This window comes from Rhinopithecus roxellana, chromosome 7, assembly GCF_007565055.1.
Source record: "Rhinopithecus roxellana isolate Shanxi Qingling chromosome 7, ASM756505v1, whole genome shotgun sequence".
Lineage (NCBI taxonomy): Eukaryota > Metazoa > Chordata > Mammalia > Primates > Cercopithecidae > Rhinopithecus > Rhinopithecus roxellana.
Genome location: NC_044555.1, coordinates 34381434 through 34404662, shown reverse-complemented (window position 1 = coordinate 34404662; position 23229 = coordinate 34381434). Strand labels below are relative to the sequence as shown.

The 23229-nt window shown below is 39.2% G+C and overlaps 1 protein-coding gene across 3 annotated transcripts in view; it reads right to left on the bottom strand.

Moving 5' to 3' along the window:
- Positions 1-212: 212 nt before the first annotated feature.
- The window catches only part of ZNF182 (zinc finger protein 182), a 39156-nt gene continuing 16139 nt past the window's right edge, over positions 213-23229 (bottom strand). For 2 of the 3 annotated variants that reach the window (XM_030933966.1, XM_030933965.1), the window contains exons 4-6: positions 10123-10249; positions 8600-8689; positions 213-3167 (exon numbers count right to left, since the gene is read on the bottom strand). In XM_030933966.1, the coding sequence (XP_030789826.1) occupies positions 1537-3167; positions 8600-8689; positions 10123-10249 (1848 nt within the window). In that variant the 3' untranslated portion in view covers positions 213-1536. Of the gene's footprint in view, positions 3168-8599; positions 8690-10122; positions 10250-15035; positions 15081-23229 lie in introns of those variants that run through there. The other variant, XM_030933967.1, reaches the window with a different exon arrangement.

Sequence of the window (23229 nt, the reverse complement as noted above, 5' to 3'; positions counted from 1 at the left end):
TGTGGTCCCAGCTGACCTGAGAATCACTTGATTTGGCAATCTCAGGAAAATAATGCCTATGTGCTTCTGGAATTGATTGAATAACTGTTGTTCTATCTGCTTGGTTATTCAATTGATTCACTAAAAAATAAACTCTACATTGAGCATATCTATATTAAATATTATAAAATCCTGTACCTAGACTGTGACTTTACTATAACAGTAGAACAAAATAGCTTTTAAAATGTTTTATTTTTGAAAAGATAGTACATCCACATAGTACATAGTACATCCACATTTTCAAAAGCTATGAAAGGATACAGTTGTCTCCCCCTCAATTCCATCCCCACAGCCACCACTGCTCCTTCCCCTCCCAACGTAATCAGGGTTACCAGGTTCTCGTGTCTCTTTCCAGAGATAACTTATGAATTCACAATTATGTACTTACCATTTTTCTCCTTTTTATATACAAATGGCAGCATATTATACTCACTGTCCTTAACCTTGTTTTTCCTACCTAATAACATAAACTGAAGGCTATCCCACATCACTACATAAATGGTATCCTAGTTCTCCTTATTTATTCATTGTTGTCTACCCAGGAGTAGGCTGTATGAATATACCACAATTTAGGGAACCAGAACCCTGATACGGTATCATTTAGACAGCTTCCAATCTTTTGTTTTCACAAACAGTGCATTAATGAATACTTCTGTATGTTCATCATTTTGTACATGTGTGAGTATGTACATTCCTAGAAGTGGAATTGCTGGCCCCAAAACCAAATGCATTTGTGGTTTTGATTACTTTTGAATCATTCCTCTTTGAATGAGAAGAGTTTTTCCTGGACTTGCTATTTGCTGGAGGTTCATGTGGGAAAAGAAACCAGGGCCACATTCTAAGCAGATCAGTTTTTTTTGACAACTGAGATTTTTTTCCCCCCACATCTGTTAGTTCTTTCTGACTTTATTTCTCCCAAGTCAGTAAACAGGGGCAGCTGTGGGGCTCTTCACAAGGAAAAGTCCCTTCTCTTCCCCCAGCACCCCCATAACTGTTTCTCCCATCAGTAGACTACTTTCTACAAATATGGCTTGTCTGAGTGACTCCTTCTCGAGGCCCCAGCCTGTTTCTCCTCAGACCCCAAATGGTCTAGGAAACATCCTACCTCCTACCTGCCCACGCACTGTTACCACTGTTATATCTATGGTTCCACGCCTCAGTGTATATCCCGAACCTCAGCTAAGAGTCCTTACCAGTGCTGTCTCGCATCTGCAGCCTTAAGCACGCTCGCTCTGAAATCTCCTGCACCAGTGCTGCATTTCCTCTGCCTGTGGCAGCCCTCTTATCAGGGATGCAGCTGTCTTCTAATTTTGTCAGATACAGAGATTACACTTCTGCTTTTTCTCCCGTAGCTTTTGGGTTATGACCGAGATGAAAAGAAGAAAGGCTGAGTTTACTCCCATATTTAAACCAGAAGTCAGAATATACTTTTAAAATGTGAATTAAATTGACCCAACTTTCCTTCAGTGTCCATAATATATACTGTTGATTAGCTCTCTAATGTGCCATGAACTTTGACTTCCGAGTGTGGCCTCTTCCATGGGCTTTCTTTCCTGTATGGGTTCGTTGATGTACAATAAGGTTTGATTTTTGGGTAAAGGCTTTCCCACATTCTGTACATTTATAGGGTTTCTCTCCAGTATGAGTTCTTTGATGTACAGTGAATGTTGACTTTTCTCGGAAGGCTTTGCCACACTCAGTGCATGCATAGGGTTTCTCTCCTGTGTGCGTTCTCTGATGTATTATGAGCTGTGACTTCTGGCTAAAAGCTTTCCAACACACAGGACATTCATAGGGTTTCTCTCCTGTATGAATTCTCTGATGTATAATGAGCTTTGACTTTTCTCTGAAGGCTTTGCCACATTCATTACATTTATAGGGTTTTTCTTCTGTATGAGTTCTTTGATGTATAATGAGATATGATTTCTGTGAAAATGCTTTTTCACATTCATTGCACTCATAAGGTTTCTCTCCTGTATGACCTCTCTGATGTAGCATAAGGTAGGACTTCTGAGAGAAGGCTTTCTCACATTCATTACATTCAAAGGGTTTCTCTCCTGAATGAGTTCTCTGATGTACACCAAGGTTTGACTTTTGCGTGAAGGTTTTCCCACACACATCACATTCATAGGGTTTCTCTCCTGTATGAGTTCTTTGATGCACAATGAGGGTTGACTTCTCATTGAAAGACTTCCCACATTCAGTACATTTATGAGGTTTCTCTCCCGTATGAGTTCTCTGGTGTATAATGAGAGTTGACTTATCACTGAAAGTTTTCTTACACTCATTACATTCATGGGGTTTCTTTCCTGTATGGGTACTATGATGTATAATTAGATCAAGCTTCTGTATGAAAGATTCTCCACATTTAGTGCATTCATAGGTTTTCTCTCCAGTGTGGGTTTTCTGATGGACAATGAGATTGGACTTCTGAGTGAAGGCTTTTCCACATTCATTACATTCATAAGGTTTCTCTCCTGTGTGAGTCCTGTAATGTATGATGACAGTTGACTTTTCTCTGAAGGCTTTTCCACATTCAGGACACTCAAAGGGTCTCTCTCCTGTATGAGTTCGCAAGTGTATAATGAGCTGAGATTTTTGGCTAAAGGCTTTTCCACATTCGGTACATCCAAAAGGTTTCTCTCCTGTATGAGTTCTCCAATGTACAATGAGGTGTGACTTCTTGCTGAAGGTTTTCCTACATGCAGTACATTCAAAGGGTTTCTCTCCATTTTTAATTCTCTGATGTAGACTAAGGCCTTTCTTTCGCCTAAGACCTTTCCCACACTCTTTATAGCCATAGGGCTTCACTCCAGGATTTGTTTTCTCATACTCAGTATGGAAGAATAATTTTGCACATCCATTATCATATTTATTTTCTGCAGAACGTCTACTAAATAAGTCTAAATTATCTACCATATTATTTCCAAATGATTCGTGTTTATCGGGTCTTTGTATTGAAGCAACAAGGTTTGTACTCAAATGAAGTATGTTTCCAAACTCATGACAGTCACGACCACTCTTGGTGGTAATTGTTTTCTTGTCAGAAAATCCAACTTGCATCAGCAGACATTTATCTTGGTCATCCTCATGTTGCCTCTCAATCTGTTCACCAACTTGACAGACTTCTAGAAAGAAGTACAATAAACCACCTTTATGCTTTGACATTATGGAACGGACCTTCTTTAGAATTATTCTGCCATATGAAAGCTGACACTATCATCTCATTTTATCAGAGTTCCTGGAGAGAGAGTTTTTACTAAACTCCCACCTGCTGGTCTTTTTGTTACCAAGAACAATCTTACCCTGTCACCTCAGTCTTTCTTACCTCTATTTATACATCACACCTGACTTTCATTAACTCTGGGAAATTTATACCCTTAATCTTCAGTTATCATATAAACTTTTTTTTTTTAAAGACAGGATCTCAGGTCTGTTGCCAGGCTGGAGTTTAGGGGCAAAATCACAGCTCACTGCAGCCTTGACCACCTGAGCTCAAGCAGTCCTCCCACCTCAGCCTCCTGAGTAGCTGGGACTGCAAGCACGAGCCACCACATCTGGCTAATTTTTGTATTTTTGTAGAGACAAAGTCTCACTATGTTGCCCAGGCTGGTCTCAAACTCCTGGTCTCAAGCAATCCTCCCGCCTCAGCCTCCCAAAGTGCTGGGATTACAGGCATGAGCCACCACACCTGGCCAGTATTATATGAAGTCTTAACTGTACCTGACTTACAGAATTTCTGTCTAGGTGGAAATGCAACAGCTTAGTTCTCAGACTCATGTCTTACAATAGTAACACCAAATCCACATTCTCAATGAATGAAAGAAAAATATAGAATGATTAGCTTGACAAAAACAAAAAGCTAAAAATATTTGCCCAATCTGGGTTCACCTGTATATCCATCAAAGCTTCCATTCACAGTTCTTCAACACCACCTTCTCTGCTCCTGTCTATACTATTCCCACTAAAACCTCTGCCTATTCTGTACTCCAAACCCTTCTTTATGTTCCATCACCCACATAGCCCTGTGTTCTGTATTTTGCTATATTCAGAATCTAGATAACTTTCAAGAGGCAGGTCAGTCTTTTCTAAAAAGCTTACTCTGATCTTCCTATATAACTTAAATTTTTATTAACTTCTAAAGTAGTCAGTCATCTGTATCACTCATTTAAACAGTTAAAATTGCAAAGCCTTGCCCTTAATTTCATTTCATCAATTGCAAGCAGCACATTATTTCACATTTTAACATCTCTGAATTCAGATGCACGTTACAATCAACGTCATAGGTTAATTGGTGGCAATTTTTCTTTCTTAGTGGTATGTCTTTAAATCTATGGCAAGTACTTTTTGTACATATGGTGAGTTTTTAATCTTTTTTTACAGTTTACTTTTCTTCTTACTTTTCCCCAAATTTTTATATGAAAATTTTCAAGCATAGAAAAAGTTGAAAGAGTACAATTACCCATATTACCACTTAGATTCAATAGTGTTAACGTTTTGCTACAGTGATAGTGAATTTTAACATGGATTGTGCAGCTGTTATTTTTCTTCCTGTGACTTCCTTTCTTTGGCTAGCTAAGCATTAGTTCTTAACCAGAGATGAACACAAAATCATATGAAGAACTTTTTACAAAATGCTCTCCATGGGACCCAAGCTCCACCAAAGATCTGCTGAATCTGAACCTTCTTAGGTGGTAAGAAGCAGTATGGCCCATGTGGTTAGGGTCCTGGGCTCTCTAGCCCAGGAGAAAATCCTGGCTCAACCTTTCACTTGGTCTGTGACCTCAGGCAAGTGATCTAAACTATTTGTATCTTACTTCCCCACCCATAAAGGAATTATAACAGTGCCCACCCAAATGGATGTTGAGAGAATTAAATTACTTACAACAGGGCTTGCAGGGTACACAGGAAGTGCTTTAAATTGTTTACCACCACTATTACTATCACAACTACTACTATTATGATTTTTAAGAATTACTACATTACTGTAAAAAGAAAGAGTATCTTTATATATTTAACATGTTATAGAATATTAAGTGAAAAATGGTGAATAAAACTGTGCATACACACACACTGTTACCTGAGGCAGGAAACAAAGGGAAAAACTGGGTGATGCTGGAGGTTATTTTGAGCCATAGGACAGGGAAGCTGAAGGGTTTTTAAAGTGTGGTGTGTGGTGTACGTGTGTGTGTTTGTGTGTTATGATATGGTATTAGTTTCATCACTTTGCTTCTTTTACAGCAAGGAATGAGATGAGATCATTTGCTAAAAGAGGGAAAAACAACTTGGAGTGGAGGTTTGAAGGAAGCAAGAAAGGTGTTAGAAGACATGGAATCAAACCTAAGTGTCCATCAAGGAATATCAACGGATAAAGAAAATGTCATCTGTTTATACAATGGAATACTATTCAGCCATAAGAAGGAATTAAATATTGTTATTTGCAGCTACATGGATAAGCCTGGAGGACATTATGTTAAGTGAAATAAGCGAGGCACAAAAAGACAAACACTGCATGATCTCACTCATATATGGGAGCTAAAGGAGTTGATCTCATAGAAGTAGAGAGCAGAATAGTGACCAGACACTGGGAGGTGAAGAGGGGAAGAGAGGATAGGGAAAGGTTGGTAAATGGGTGCAAAGATATAGTTAGATAGGAGGAATAAGTTTCAGTGTTACATTGCACAGCAGGATGTCTATAGTTAACAATAATAGAGTGTATCTTTCAAAACAGCTAAAAGAAAAGATTTTGAATGTTCCCACCACAAAGAAACAAATTTTGATGTGATGAATATACTAACTACCCAAATTTGATCATGACACACTGTATATATGTATCAAAACATCACACCATACTCCATAAATATGTACAATTATGTGTCAACTAAAACTTTTAAAAATGTTTAAAACACTGTGCATAGTAGGAAATGAATAAATATATATTCCTACAGGTTCATGTTGTAAAAAATGATGGAAGAATAAACCTTTAAATTTTAATAAAGATTATCTATGAGGAAGGAAGGAAGGGAATGGAATGGAAAGGGAAAGAAGCTGGACTTTTCTGAATATACCTTGTTTTCTGTATTGATTTTGGAACCAAGTAAATCTTTTGTAACTATTTTATATAATCATAAAGCAAAACTGAACATAAAAGGATTCCTTAATAATAGTAAATATTCTTTCTGCTGCATTTGCTAATGACCATGCTGAAAAGTCCTGATTCTCAATGGCACTGAAATGATTACCTCAATTCATTCAACTCGCTATAGACAAGCAACAGTCTCAAGAAGAACACTAACAATACTACTGTCAGATGTAAGATTAATAAATTAAAAACATTTAAGTCCAAAATTTGATTTGGAAATATTAATTTGAACACATGAGATATTTTTTCTGTAAAAAATTTATACATAATAGTTCCTAGCTCTGTCAATGAAAAGGCCTCGAAACAATTCTCTAACCTCTAAATCATGGGCTTAAAACATTATTTTCCACTGAAAAGAACCAGGGTCCCTTGGAGAAATCACCAATTCTAGGTCAGAGGCAGGAAATATACAAATGGAGCCTGGGACATGTTGTAACACCAGAAAGCAAGGAAGCGACCAAAGACTCAGGAGCCAACTTGAAGGAGATTCCACCGGCCAAAGATGGGACAGTGTCATGTATAATACGGAAAATAAGACAATGGATTAAAACATAGAAATGTATACACCCATAAGTCCATAAATGATTCACAAAAAAGATATAACTTATTGGTCACCTTTGGATGATGCTACAAAATCAATTCATTATTTTGAAAACTAGTAAATAAAAGGAAAAGCTCAATCACTAAGCCTATCTTTTCTGTATGATATGTAACTCATGGTAGCCAAATAATACATGAGAAGCAATTTCTCTTTATAGAATTATTCCAGTGGGGCCAGGTGCGGTGGCTCACGCTTGTAATCCCAGCACTTTGGGAGGCCAAGGCAGGCGGATCACAAGGTCAGGAGATCGAGACCATCCTGGATAACACAGTGAAACCCCATCTCTACTAAAAATATAAAAATTGGCCAGGCGCGGTGGCTCAAGCCTGTAATCCCAGCACTTTGGGAGGCCGAGACGGGCGGATCACGAGGTCAGGAGATCGAGACCATCCTGGCTGACACTGTGAAACCCCGTCTCTACTAAAAAATACAAAAAACTAGCCGGGTGAGGTGGCGGGTGCCTGTAGTCCCAGCTACTCGGGAGGCTGAGGCAGGAGAATGGCGTGAACCTGGGAGGCGGAGCTTGCAGTGAGCTGAGATCTGGCCACTGCACTCCAGCCCGGGCAACAGAGTGAGACTCCGTCTCAAAAAAAAAAAAAAAAAAAAAAAAAAAAAATTTAGCTTGGCGTGGTGACACCTGTAGTCCCAGCTACTCGGGAGGCTGAGGCAGGAGAATTGCTTGAACCTGGGAGGCGAAGGCTGCAGTGAGCCAAGATTGCACCACTGCAATGCAGCCTGGGTGACAGAGCAAGACTCCGTCTCTAAAAAAAAAAAAAAGTTAAACATACAGTTCCTTTTATACCACCATATGGTATAATTCCAATCCTATGTATCCACTCAAAAGAAAGAAAAACATGTATCACCACAAAAATGTGTACATCAACGTTCACAGCACCATCATCCATAATAACCAAAAAGTAGAAACAAGCAAAATCTCCATCAACTGATGAATGGACCATCAAAATGTGTTCTATCCTAACAATGGAATTTTATTCCTCCATAAAAAGGAATGAAGTACTGATACATGGTACAATGTGGATGAACCTTGAAAACACGCCAAGTGAAAGAAACCAGACATAAAAGGCCACATTTTGTCTGACTCCATTTAAATAAAATGTCCAGAACAGGCAAAATCATAGAGACAAAATAGATCAGTGGTTGCCAGGGAGTGAGGGGAAGAGGGAAGAGAGAGTGACTGCTAGGGAGTAGAGGCTTCTTTTCAGTGTGATGAACATGTTCTAGAATTAGGTAGTGGTGATGGTTGCACAACTCTGTGAATACACTAAAAACTACTGAATTGTATACTTTAAAAGGGTGAATTTTATGGTATGTGAATTTTATCTCAATAAAGCTACTTTTAAAAAATAGATGACCAAGATGTTTTGGGAGAGCAAATCTGACAAATATCTAAACTGAACGAGAAGACTGGACTCAGGTTGTTCAATCTGAAATTAGCACATTAGAGTCCAGGCCTGTGACTAACGTGGGCCTGGCTTCAGATAAGTCAGTGACAGGTGACAGTCGTGAAAGTGGCAGGGCCAGGAGGTTGTGGCATTTAAAAGACACTTTCATATGGGACAAAAGGAACTGTGCAGAAACTTGCAGGTAAGCACCAACTTAGGGAGAGTGGCCTGGTGTATGGGTGACAGCGGGAGTGTCAGTTTTGTGTCTGAGGTGTTCATGTTCCTGTCCTCCAACAGTGCCAAGGGCCAGAACCTTTTCCTAAGATATTCCTGAAAGCCCTGTCAGAGGGCCTCACCTCTGACTAATAGGGTGGAACTTCATGTCCCCAGAGCCTGGGTCAAAATTCCACTTACCAGGAAAGTTCCAAAATGGGATTTTTCCTTCTGCCGGGCATTCTTCTACCTCCAACTTGAGGATGAGGTTTGGTTTGGTAACCTGCTGCCCTGTTGATGAGAAATGACAGTGATACCTCCTTGGCTTTCAGAGCCTCTGAGACAGAAGAAGTTACATATTAGGGGCAGCACAAGGAATCTATTGCTTGACATAATGGTAAAGTCAAACCATTTAACCTGCATTTTGAGCTTACAAACACTTTTTCAGGAGAGAAAAGGGGAAAACTGAGAAAGGAAATGCCTTCCATTGGATGCAATAATCATAAATAGCAAAATTACCTAAGGAAACCATTCTTTTTTTTTTTTTTTTTAACTGTACTTTAGGTTCTAGGGTACATGCGCATAACGTGCAGGTTTGTTACATATGTATATTTGTGCCATGTTGGTGTGCTGCACCCATCAACTCGTCAGCACCCATCAATTCATCATTTATATCATGTATAACTCCCCAATGCAATCCCTCCCCCCTCCCCCCTCCCCATGATAGGCCCCGATGTGTGATGTTCCCCTTCCCGAGTCCAAGTGATCTCATTGTTCAGTTCCCACCTATGAGTGAGAACATGCGGTGTTTGGTTTTCTGTTCTTGTGATAGTTTGCTAAGAATGATGGTTTCCAGCTGCATCCATGTCCCTACAAAGGACGCAAACTCATCCTTTTTTATGGCTGCATAGTATTCCACGGTGTATATGTGCCACATTTTCTTAATCCAGTCTGTCACAGATGGATATTTGGGTTGATTCCAAGTCTTTGCTATTGTGAATAGTGCCGCAATAAACATACGTGTGCATGTGTCTTTGTAGTAGAATAATTTATAATCCTTTGGGTATATACCCAGTAGTGGGATGGCTGGGTCATATGGTACATCTAGTTCTAGATCCTTGAGGAATTGCCATACTGTTTTCCATAATGGTTGAACTAGTTTACAATCCCACCAACAGTGTAAAAGTGTTCCTATTTCTCCACATCCTCTCCAACAACTGTTGTTTCCTGATTTTTTAATGATTGCCATTCTAGCTGGTGTGAGATGGTATCTCACTGTGGTTTTGATTTGCATTTCTCTGATGGCGAGTGATGATGAGCATTTTTTCATGTGTCTGTTGGCTGTATGAATGTCTTCTTTTGAGAAATGTCTGTTCATATCCTTTCCCCACTTTTTGATGGGGTTGTTTGTTTTTTTCTTGTATATTTGTTTGAGTTAAATGTTAGACCTAATACCATAAAAACCCTAGAAGAAAATCTAGGTAGTACCATTCAGGACATAGGCATGGGCAAGGACTTCATGTCTAAAACACCAAAAGCAACGGCAGCAAAAGCAAAAATTGACAAATGGGATCTAATTAAACTAAAGAGCTTCTGCACAGCAAAAGAAACTACCATCAGAGTGAACAGGCAACCTACAGAATGGGAGAAAATTTTTGCAATCTACTCATCTGACAAAGGGCTAATATCCAGAATCTACAAAGAACAAAGGAAGCCATTCTTACCCACAAAGACCAAGTTGCTGTAGGTCTCCAGCATCACGTCTCTGTACAGGGTCCTCTGTGGCGAGTTCAGGTACTGCCACTCCTCCTGGGTGAAATCCACAGCCACATCTTCAAATGTCACTAGCCCCTGTAATGGTACATTCCTTTTATTTTAAAATGCTGACCACTAGGTGATGAGGATAAAATGCAGGGGAACTTCTGATTGGGTTCCTGGTTCATCATGACGACTCAATACTGGATGTCTATTTCATATCAAGTTAGTGATCTACTTTGTGGGAGAATCACAAATCATGGTAAAAAAAAAAAGTAAGTAAGAGAATATTTGAGACAATGCCATATCAGCACAAGGATAGACAAATAGTCCAGTGGAACTAAAAAGGGAATTCAAACATGTATAGACACCTGATTTATGACAAAGTTGGCACAGTAAAGCAGTAGGGAGAAGATGACCTTTTCAATAGATATGAATGGGTTATTAGATATCTATATGGAGAAAACGAAATTTAACCCCTCTGGCCATACGTAAAAATCAGCTACAGGTAAATTGTAAATCTAATGTGAGAGGAAAGTGTCTATAAAATAATATGGGAAAATGTTTTCATAAGCTTTGGAGTAGGGAAATAATTATATAACAAAACATGAAAAGCACTCCTCATAAAGGAAAAGACAAGTGTTACAAGATCAAAAGTACTACAATGAAAAGGCAGGCCACAGACACGGAAATTACTGGCAATCTTCATGAGGGAGAAAGGTATCGTATCTAGAATATATAAAATAGCCCCTTCAAATCAATAAGAAACACACACAAAAGAATGGATAAGAGAAGTAAATAGGTACTTCACTAAAAAGCAAAACCAAATCATCTATGAACATAAGATAATGTACTCAACCCCATTAGCAATCAGGTAAGTGAAAAATTAAGCCACATTGGGACAGCACTATACACCCACAAGAAAGGTTATAATTAAACAGACTAAAATCACATAATATTGTGTTGAAATGAGAACTCTTACACGCTATTAGCAGGAATAGAAACTGGTATAATCACTTTGGTAACAGTTTGGCATTATTTACAAAGGTTAATGGTTTGCATACACCATGACCCAGCAATTCTACTCCTAGGTACACATCTTAGAGAAAATCAGGCACATGTGCTCTAGAAAACAAATATAGGGATGTTCATAGCAGCACTATTTCTAATACTAGATCACAGATAAAATCCAAATGTCCATCAACAGTAGAATGGGTAAATTGTGGCACAATCATTCAATGGAATGCTGTGTAGTAATGAAAATGAATGAACTGCATGCTGTGAAGCAGGTTCACTGTGCACTCGAAAAAGAAGAAACTGTTTTTAACCTTGGGTTGGACAAGTATTTCTTAGATGTGACACCAAAATTCAAAAGACACTTGTTAAGAGATTAAAAAGACACAGAATGGAAGAAAATATCTGCAAATCAAATATCTGGCAAATAACTTGTATTGAGAATATATATAAAAAAACCTTTCAAAATTAAAACAACTGGGCAAAAGAGATACTTCACCATGGAAGATAAACAGATGGCAAATAAGCACATAAAAAGATGCTCAACATCATTAGGCATGAGGGAACTGTAAATTAAAACCACAATGAGATACTACTACACACCTATTAGAATGGGGAAAAAACTGACAATACTAAGTGTTGGTGAGGATGTAGAGCAACTGCACCTCTCCTGTCATAGGCAGGAATGCAAAATGGCACACAGCTACTTTGGAAAATGATTTTCCAGTTGTTTATGAAGTTAAGCATATACTACCATACAACCCTGTAATCCCACTCCCATGTTTATTTACCTCAGTGAAATGCAAACTTAGGTAAACCCAAAACCCTGTACATGAACATTTATATAGCAGCTACATTTTTAATGATCAAAACCTAGAAACATATCAAAGGCTTTCCAACCAGTGAATGGATAAACAACCTGGAATCCTACATACAATATAATACCACTTGGCAATAAAAATGAGAGAACTAATGATTTATGCAACAACATGGATGAACCTCAAATGTATTATGCTAAGTGAAAGAAGCCAGACTCAAAAGGCTGCATACTGCATGATTACATTTATATATTACATTTATGGGAAATAAAAACTACAAAGACTGAAAATACATCTATATTTTCCTTGTCAACAATACTACTTCCCTGGTCAGCAATACTGTGCATACTGTCACATCTCACTGTGTTGGAAGGGTGACATGAACGTGAACAACAGAAGCTTCATGGCTGGGACCCTCTGAGACCTCACCCTACGCATCTCTCCCTTTGTTCTACTTGTATCCTTTTGCTATAATAAAAGTGTAATCGTAAGTATTTATTTTCCTGAGTTCTATGAGTCATTCTACCAAATTATTAAACCTGAGTGTATACTGAGAACCCTTAAGTTGAATCAAGGTGCGGAAGTGGAAGTGGCACCATTCACCATCACCCCTAGTGACCCACTAGCAAAAGTTTTGCTTCCTGTTCCTGCAACATTATGTTCTGCCGGCCTAGAGATCTTAGTTCCAGAGGGAGGAATGCTGCCACCAGGAGACACAATGATGACTCCATTAAACTGGAAGTTAAGATTGCCACCTGGCCACTTTGGGCTCCTCCTACCTTTAAGTCAACAGGCTACAAAGGGTGTTGGCTGGGGTGACTGACCCACACTATCAAGATGAAATCAGTCTAATACTCCACAATGGAGGTAAAGAAGAGTATGTGTGGAATACAGGAGATCCCTAAGGGCATCTCTTAGTATTACCATGCCCTGTGATTAAGGTCAATGGGAAACTACACCAACAGATTCCAGGCAGGACTACAAATGGCCCAGACTCTTCAGGAAAGAAGGTTTGGGTCACTCTACTGGGTAAAACACCACAACCCACTGAGGTGTTTGCTGAAGGCAAGGGGAATACAGAATGGATAGAAGAAGGCAGTTATCAATATCAGCTATGACCACATAAGCAGCTGCAGAAAGGAGGACTGTAATTGTCATGAGGATTTCCTCCTTATTTTGTTAAAAATATGTCTGTGCATGTTTACACCTGTATTAAGAAAATATCTTCATTTTATTTCCTTTTTTCTTATCATGTGACATAAGATTTATTGACTTCATATCAGCACTTAATTGTTGTTAACTTTATGTAACAGCATTTAGGCTAAGAATTAGTGTGCTTCCAGTTGTGACAGGGATAGCTGTATCGTGTTAGGAGTAATTATGACCTTATTATTGTCTTTACTTGAAGATTTATGTGTGATTTCAGGAGATGTGTACAGTTTTAAGTTGGCAAGGGGTAGACTTATAATGGTTAATATTGAATGTCAACTCGATCGGATTGAAGGTTGCAAAGTATTGTTCCTGGGTGTGTCTGTGAGGGTGTTGCCAGAGGAGATTAACATTTGAGTCAATGGAATGGGAAAGGCAGAGCCACCCTCGGTCTGGGTGGGCACCATCTATTCAGCTACCAGGGCAGCTAGAATAAAGCAGGCAGAAGAAGGTGGGAGGAGCTGGCTTGCTGAGTCTTCCGACCTTCATCTTTCTCCCATGCTAGATGCTTCCTGCCCTCAAACATCAGACTCCAAGTTCTTCAGCTTTTGGACTCTTAGACTTACACCAGTAGTTTGCCAGGGCCTTTGGCCACAGACTGAAGGCTGCACTGTCGGCTTCCCTATTTTTGAGGTTTTGGGACTCAGACTGGCTCCTTGCTCCTCAGCTTGCAGAAAACCTACTGTGGGACTTCATCTTGTGATTGTGTGAGTCAATACTCCTTAATAAAACCCCCCTCATATATTCATCTATCCTATTAGTTCTGTCCCTCTAGAGAACCTTGACTAATACAGAAGTCATTGCAACATAATATACATAATGATTATAAAATAAAACAATATGTCAGTTTAGACCAAACATACCAGCCAAATCAATCAATGTGATTAGGCCTTAAGAAGGCTTATTAAAAAAAGATCTCCAGATTGACTCACAAGCAAGATCCAGCTGTATGTTGTATACAAGAAATACAACTAAAACAAAGTGATTCAAGAAGGCTAAAAGCAAAGGGATAGGCAATGGTCAACCAGACAAATAAATGGAAACAATAACAAAGCAGAGGTTGAGATCCTGACATTATCCTTAGTCTAAAGATAAAAAGCATACAAACAAATTGTGTATTATATTCAGCAGGTTGGTTTTCCACAGTGATGTGGGTGCAGCAATTCTGACTCTACTTTATGTATACTGTAGACTGAACAAATGAGTGAATTATTGATGCTAGGAACCAGTGCTCTCACTGTTAAAGAAGGGAGATGCAAATATGCAATGAGGGATGACTAAGATTCCCAGGATGCTATATGAACTCAAAGTATGTATGTATGTGTGTGTGGTGTATGTGTGTACACATACAGATGTAGATATATATGTCCATACACACATCTCTGTTCACTGAAAGGGCCTAGAAGTAACGATGCCCCAGCAGTAATGAGCACAGCTAGAACCCAGATTTTGGTTTCTAAATATAATTATCCATTAACAGGAACCAGAGCTCCTTGGAGAAATGGCTGATTCCAGGGCTAGGGCAAGTAAAGTTAAAGATGAAGGCTGGAACATCTTGTGCCAGAAAATAAGAAAATGCTCAGAGCTCAGAAATGGACCAAACCTACCAAAGCCTTAAAATTCCACTTTTAGGACTGATATAGTTTGGCTATCTCTCCCTCCAAATCTTATGTTAAAATGTGATCCCGGTTGGATGTGGTGACTCATGCCTATAATCTCAGCACTTTGGGAGGCCAAGGTAGGCGAATGATTTGAGGTCAGTTTGAGACCAGCCTGGCCAACATGGTGAAACCCCATCTCTACTAAAAATACAAAAATTAGCTGGCAGTGGTGGTGCATACCTGTAATCCCAGCTACTCGGGAGGCTGAGGCATGAGAATTGCTTGAACTCAGGAAGTGGAGGTTGCAGTGAGAGCTGAGATCATGCCACTGCACTCCAGCCTGGGCAACAGAGTGAGAAACTGTCTCAAAAAAAAAAAAAAAAAATGTGATCCCCAGTGTTAAAGAGAGGGCACAGTGGGAGGTGCTTGGGTAATGGGGATGGATCCCTCATGAATGGCTTGGTGCCATTCCTTTGGTGATGAATGACTTTTCACTCTATTTGTTCAGACGAGATCCGACTGTTAAAGAGTCTGGTGCCTCCCTCCCCCACTCGTGCTCCCACTCTTGCCATGTGACATACCTGTTCCCTCTTTGCCTTCTGCCATGAGTAGAAGCTTCCTGAGGCCTCACCAGATGCAGATGCTGGTATCATGCTTCTTGTACAGCTTGCAGGACTGTGAGCCAAATAAACCTCTTTTCTTTATAATTTTTTTTTTCTAAAGAAAATGTTCAGAAAATTATAGGGATGTGTCAAAAGGACACAAAAGCCAGCTTAAAGGGACTCTCACAGGCCAACTCAGGGACAACTGAGCATAGAAATAATGACAGTAATATTCATTGAATAAAATAAAAACCCATAAAAATAAAAATGTTCTATTCCTGATTGTAAATAAAGGAGATAAAGAAGGTTTGCCTCATAGTAAAATGACAATAAATACAGAAGAAATAATAAGAGTTAGAAAATTGTCATTTGGTACCCATCACAATAACTGATTCAGGCAAGATTCATCAATGGATATTAATACTAATAGGTGAAAAGTTTGATGAAAAATGGGACAATTATGTAGTCTCAAAGTATCATCCACAAATTAGTTATTAATTACAAAGGAAAAATAGTAATGTTACAGCAGAGAAACGTGGCTAGTGACAGAAACAAGTTATCAAAGTTAATATCACCAAAAACGAGACAAATTGGGCTGGGTGTGGTGGCCTCACACCTGTAATCCCAGCACTTTGGGAGACCAAGATGGGCAGATCACTTGAGGCCAGGAGTTCAAGACCAGCCTGGCCAACATAGTGAAACCCCACCTCTACTAAAATTACAAAAATTAGCCAGGTGCAGTGGCGCACACTTGTAATCCCAGTTACTTGAGAGGCTAAGGCACAAGAATCTCTTGAACCCGGGAGGCGGAGGTGGCAGTGAGCTAAGATGGCACCACTGCATTGCAGCCTAGGCAACAGAGTGAGACTCTGTCTCCAAAAAAAAAAAAAAAAAAAAGAAGACAAATTAACATCATTTGCCCCTGATGTGATACAACAAAGACACATCACTTACACTGTTTTCCTGCCAGAAATGCACGAACTCAATCAAACCATGAGGAAACATCAGACAAATCCAAAGTGAGGGACGTTCTACAATATGGATGGCCTATGTGCTTTAAAAATGTCACAGACATAAAAAACAAAGAAATGCTAAGGAAGTCTTCCAGATTAAAATATAAAGAATATATACTGCATAATAGTATTATATCAATGTTAACTTTCTGAGTGTGTTCAGTGTAATTTAATGATATAGGAGAATGTCCTTGCTCTTAGGAAATTGAGGAGTCCAGCTCCTGGCTAAAACTCTATGTGTGAAAAAGGCCTGACCAATGACAATTACAAAGACTTCAGCTGTCAGGCTTTGTAGGAGAAATCTGCCCCCACATCAGACTTGGAATATATAGCCAAGACATTATAGTCTCTAAAGAGACTTACAGTCCAGGACTCAGGCCCCTCTGGCCAGCCCTACTCTTACAAATATTTGTACTCTTGGTCAGGCACCTTCATTGGAGAATGATGATCATTAATTCAAATTTCTAGGTTTGTTCATGCCACTCCTGCTGATTATTGAGCCAGAGTAGCATTCATCAGGAGGTCAGGTCAATTAGTCCACAACAAAATCCGAATCATAGCTGACAAATTCTCAGGCATTAAAAAAACAGCTACTGACAAAATAATAAAAATTAATCACCAACGTCTACAAATATATTTTTGTTGATATCTACAATATCAATAAAAATACAAATCAGGTACCCTTCTCTAAATAATCTTCCTCCAAAAATCTGGGTCTGGTTACTCAATAACGGGGTCTCAAAATAAGAGACTGATGGGCTTCTCACTAAAAAATTAATGGACAGGTACTAGGTTGTACAGGGCTCAACATACAGCCCCACTAGGGTCTGCACAGTGACGACTAACATAAAAACTATCTGAAGTGGCTAGCAGGAGTAAGCTGTCATTATGCTATTGCGTCTGCCATTAACTATCAAACTGTCAGCCCCAAAATAAATACATACATATGTGTGTATGCAGACACACACATACGCATATGTATACAGAAATAAAGTAAAAATAAATGTGGGAAAAGGTAAAAAACTGGTGAATCTAGATAAAAGCTATACAATTATTCATTGAACTATTCTCACAACTTCTCTACAGGAAATGGCTAGCACATGTGGAAATTTGGTCAACCTCATTAATAAATAAATGAAAGTGAGCAATCATCCATCAATTATATGATTGGCAAGGTATAAAAACACTGATAATACATGCTTGTGGGGAAAATATTCAGAAACAAGCATTCTGTTGCACTCTTGGTGACAGCATGACCCTGTTAGGCCTTTTTAGAAGATAATTTGGCAAGTCCTCTTAAAAATTAAAACAATTTCTTTATTTCAGAAATTCCAGTTATAGGAATCTGTCCTACAGAAATGTCTCCGCAAGAATACAGACATACACATTCATTCCCTTCCTAACTCTTTGTTAAAACAAAAATGGAAGCAACCCAAAATTCTATCAATAAGGGAACAAAAGAAAAATGATGGTTTATGCTTGAATTATAATTGTTATGGGTTGAATTATGTCCCCCCAAAATCTGTACGTTGAAATCCTAACCCCCAATGTGACTATATGTAGAGGGAGAGCCTTTAAGGAGGTAGTTAAGGTTAAATAAGGCCATAACGGTAGGTTCCTCATCCAAGAGGACTGGTGTCCTTATAAGAAGAGAAAAAGACACCAGAGCTCCCTTTCTCTCTCCCTGCACCCAAAGAAGAAAGGCCATGTGAGGCCACAGTGAGAAGACAGCCCTCAGCAAGTCAGGAAGAGCAGCCTCACCAGAAGCCAACCCTACTGGTGCCTTGATCCTGGACTTCCAGCCTCCACAGCTGTGAGAACACAGATTTCTATTGTTTAAACCACCCAATCTCTGGTATTTCGTAATTGCAGCCTGAAATGACTAATACAATAATCTTGTGCAACTGTTAAGAAGGAAAAGGTGACCACACTTTGGTTATTCATTTGATGAGTATTTGTTAAATTACCACACTGAGTGAACACCACAAGGTGGCAAACTGTATACTTACAAGCCTTCCTTGTTTCAAAGAAATGGATATTAGATAGAAATGGTAGACTTCTAGTCCTGACATGATGGCAGAGACTCCTCTTTCCCTGCTCTTCCCCATGAAGTACAACTATAAACTCTGAAAGTAATGCAAGAGACAACCATAAGAGGACTCTGAAAGGAGGAAAGAGGAAAGCACACAGGTTAGAGACCCAAGGACTTAAACAGTGGCAGGACATCTTATTTTTTTTATTTTTTATTATACTTTAAGTTCTAGGGTACATGTGCATAACGTGCAGGTTTGTTACATATGTATATTTGTGCCATGTTGGTGTGCTGCACCCATCAACTCGTCAGCACCCATCAATTCATCATTTATATCAGGTATAACTCCCAATGCAATCCCTCCCCCCTCCCCCCTCCCCATGATAGGCCCCGATGTGTGATGTTCCCCTTCCCGAGTCCAAGTGATCTCATTGTTCAGTTCCCACCTATGAGTGAGAACATGCGGTGTTTGGTTTTCTCTTCTTGTGATAGTTTGCTAAGAATGATGGTTTCCAGCTGCATCCATGTCCCTACAAAGGATGCAAACTCATCCTTTTTTATGGCTGCATAATATTCCATGGTGTATATGTGCCACATTTTCTTAATCCAGTCTGTCACAGATGGATATTTGGGTTGATTCCAAGTCTTTGCTATTGTGAATAGTGCCACAATAAACATACGTGTGCATGTGTCTTTATAGCAGCATGATTTATAATCCTTTGGGTATATACCCAGTAGTGGGATGGCTGGGTCATATGGTACATCTAGTTCTACATCCTTGAGGAATCGCCATACTGTTTTCCATAATGGTTGAACTAGTTTACGATCCCACCAACAGTGTAAAAGTGTTCCTATTTCTCCACATCCTCTCCAGCACCTGTTGTTTCCTGACTTTTTAATGATTGCCATTCTAACTGGTGTGAGACGGTATCTCATTGTGGTTTTGATTTGCATTTCTTTGATGGCCAGTGATGATGAGCATTTTTTCATGTGTCTGTTGGCTGTATGAATGTCTTCTTTTGAGAAATGTCTGTTCATATCCTTTGCCCACTTTTTGATGGGCTTGTTTTTTTCTTGTAAATTTGTTTGAGTTCTTTGTAGATTCTGGATATTAGCCCTCTGTCAGATGAGTAGATTGCAAAAATTTTCTCCCATTCTGTAGGCTGCCTGTTCACTCTGATGGTAGTTTCTTTTGCTGTGCAGAAGCTCTTTAGTTTAATTAGATCCCATTTGTCAATTTTGGCTTTTGCTGCCGTTGCTTTTGGTGTTTTAGACATGAAGTCCTTGCCCATGCCTATGTCCTGAATGGTACTACCTAGGTTTTCTTCTAGGATTTTTATGGTATTAGGTCTAACATTTAAGTCTCTAATCCATCTTGAATTAATTTTCGTATAAGGAGTAAGGAAAGGATCCAGTTTCAGCTTTCTACTTATGGCTAGCCAATTTTCCCAGCACCATTTATTAAATAGGGAATCCTTTCCCCATTTCTTGTTTCTCTCAGGTTTGTCAAAGATCAGATGGCTGCAGATGTGTGGTATTATTTCTGAGGACTCTGTTCTGTTCCATTGGTCTGTATCTCTGTTTTGGTACCAGTACCATGCTGTTTTGGTTACTATAGCCTTGTAGTATAGTTTGAAGTCAGGTAACGTGATGCCTCCAGCTTTGTTCTTTTGACTTAGGATTGTCTTGGCAATGTGGGCTCTTTTTTGGTTCCATATGAACTTTAAAGCCGTTTTTCCCAATTCTGTGAAGAAACTCATTGGTAGCTTGATGGGGATGGCATTGAATCTATAAATAACCTTGGGCAGTATGGCCATTTTCACGATATTGATTCTTCCTATCCATGAGCATGGTATGTTCTTCCATTTGTTAGTGTCCTCTTTTATTTCACTGAGCAGTGGTTTGTAGTTCTCCTTGAAGAGGTCCTTTACATCCCTTGTAAGTTGGATTCCTAGGTATTTTATTCTCTTTGAAGCAATTGTGAATGGAAGTTCATTCATGATTTGGCTCTCTGTTTGTCTGTTACTGGTGTATAAGAATGCTTGTGATTTTTGCACATTAATTTTGTATCCTGAGACTTTGCTGAAGTTGCTTATCAGCTTAAGGAGATTTTGGGCTGAGACAATGGCGTTTTCTAAATATACAATCATGTCATCTGCAAACAGGGACAATTTGACTTCTTCTTTTCCTACCTGGATACCCTTTATTTCTTTCTCTTGCCTGATTGCCCTAGCCAGAACTTCCAACACTATGTTGAATAGGAGTGGTGAGAGAGGGCATCCCTGTCTTGTGCCAGTTTTCAAAGGGAATTTTTCCAGTTTTTGCCCATTCAGTATGATATTGGCTGTGAGTTTGTCATAAATAGCTCTTATTATTTTGAGGTACGTTCCATCAATACCGAATTTATTGAGCGTTTTTAGCATGAAGGGCTGTTGAATTTTGTCAAAAGCCTTTTCTGCATCTATTGAGATAATCATGTGGTTCTTGTCTTTGGTTCTGTTTATATGCTGGATTACGTTTATTGATTTGCATATGTTGAACCAGCCTTGCATCCCAGGGATGAAGCCCACTTGATCATGGTGGATAAGCTTTTTGATGTGCTGCTGAATCCGGTTTGCCAGTATTTTATTGAGGATTTTTGCATCGATGTTCATCAGGGATATTGGTCTAAAATTTTCTTTTTTTGTTGTGTCTCTGCCAGGCTTTGGTATCAGGATGATGTTGGCCTCATAAAATGAGTTAGGGAGAATTCCCTCTTTTTCTATTGATTGGAATAGTTTCAGAAGGAATGGTACCAGCTCCTCCTTGTACCTCTGGTAGAATTCAGCTGTGAATCCATCTGGTCCTGGACTTTTTTTGGTTGGTAGGCTATTAATTATTGCCTCAATTTCAGAGCCTGCTATTGGTCTATTCAGGGATTCAACTTCTTCCTGGTTTAGTCTTGGAAGAGTGTAAGTGTCCAGGAAATTATCCATTTCTTCTAGATTTTCTAGTTTATTTGCACAGAGGTGTTTATAGTATTCTCTGATGGTAGTTTGTATTTCTGTGGGGTCGGTGGTGATATCCCCTTCATCATTTTTTATTGCGTCTATTTGATTCTTCTCTCTTTTCTTCTTTATTAGTCTTGCTAGCGGTCTGTCAATTTTGTTGATTTTTTCAAAAAACCAACTCCTGGATTCATTGATTTTTTGGAGGGTTTTTTGTGTCTCTATCTCCTTCAGTTCTGCTCTGATCTTAGTTATTTCTTGCCTTCTGCTAGCTTTTGAATGTGTTTGCTCCTGCTTCTCCAGTTCTTTTAATTGTGATGTTAGAGTGTCAGTTTTAGATCTTTCCAGCTTTCTCTTGTGGGCATTTAGTGCTATAAATTTCCCTTTACACACTGTTTTAAATGTGTCCCAGAGATTCTGGTATGTTGTATCTTTGTTCTCATTGGTTTCAAAGAACATCTTTATTTCTGCCTTCATTTCGTTAGGTACCCAGTAGTCATTCAGGAGCAGGTTGTTCAGTTTCCATGTAGTTGAGCGGTTTTGATTGAGTTTCTTAGTCCTGAGTTCTAGTTTGATTGCACTGTGGTCTGAGAGACAGTTTGTTATAATTTCTGTTCTTTTACATTTGCTAAGGAGTGCTTTACTTCCAATTATGTGGTCAATTTTGGAATAAGTGTGATGTGGTGCTGAGAAGAATGTATATTCTGTTGATTTGGGGTGGAGAGTTCTATAGATGTCTATTAGGTCCGCTTGGTGCAGAGATGAGTTCAATTCCTGGATATCCTTGTTAGCTTTCTGTCTCGTTGATCTGTCTAATGTTGACAGTGGAGTGTTGAAGTCTCCCATTATTATTGTATGGGAGTCTAAGTCTCTTTGTAAGTCTCTAAGGACTTGCTTTATGAATCTGGGTGCTCCTGTATTGGGTGCATATATATTTAGGATAGTTAGGTCTTCCTGTTGAATTGATCCCTTTACCATTATGTAATGGCCTTCTTTGTCTCTTTTGATCTTTGATGGTTTAAAGTCTATTTTATCAGAGACTAGGATTGCAACCCCTGCTTTTTTTTGTTCTCCATTTGCTTGGTAGATCTTCCTCCATCCCTTTATTTTGAGCCTATGTATGTCTCTGCATGTGAGATGGGTCTCCTGAATACAGCAGACTGATGGGTCTTGACTCTTTATCCAGTTTGCCAGTCTGTGTCTCTTAATTGGAGCATTTAGTCCATTAACATTTAAGGTTAATATTGTTATGTGTGAACTTGATCCTGCCATTATGATATTAACTGGTTGTTTTGCTCGTTAGTTGATGCAGTTTCTTCTTAGCCTCGATGGTCTTTACATTTTGGCATGTTTTTGCAATGGCTGGTACCGGTTGTTCCTTTCCATGTTTAGGGCTTCCTTCAGGGTCTCTTGTAAGGCAGGCCTGGTGGTGACAAAATCTCTAAGCATTTGCTTATCTGTAAAGGATTTTATTTCTCCTTCACTTATGAAACTTAGTTTGGCTGGATATGAAATTCTGGGTTTAAAATTCTTTTCTTTAAGAATGTTGAATATTGGCCCCCACTCTCTTCTGGCTTGTAGAGTTTCTGCCAAGAGATCTGCTGTTAGTCTGATGGGCTTCCCTTTGTGGGTAACCCGACCTTTCTCTCTGGCTGCCCTTAAGATTTTTTCCTTCATTTCAACTTTGGTGAATCCGACAATTATGTGTCTTGGAGTTGCTCTTCTGGAGGAGTATCTTTGTGGCATTCTCTGTATTTCCTGAATTTGAATGTTGGCCTGCCCTACTAGGTTGGGGAAGTT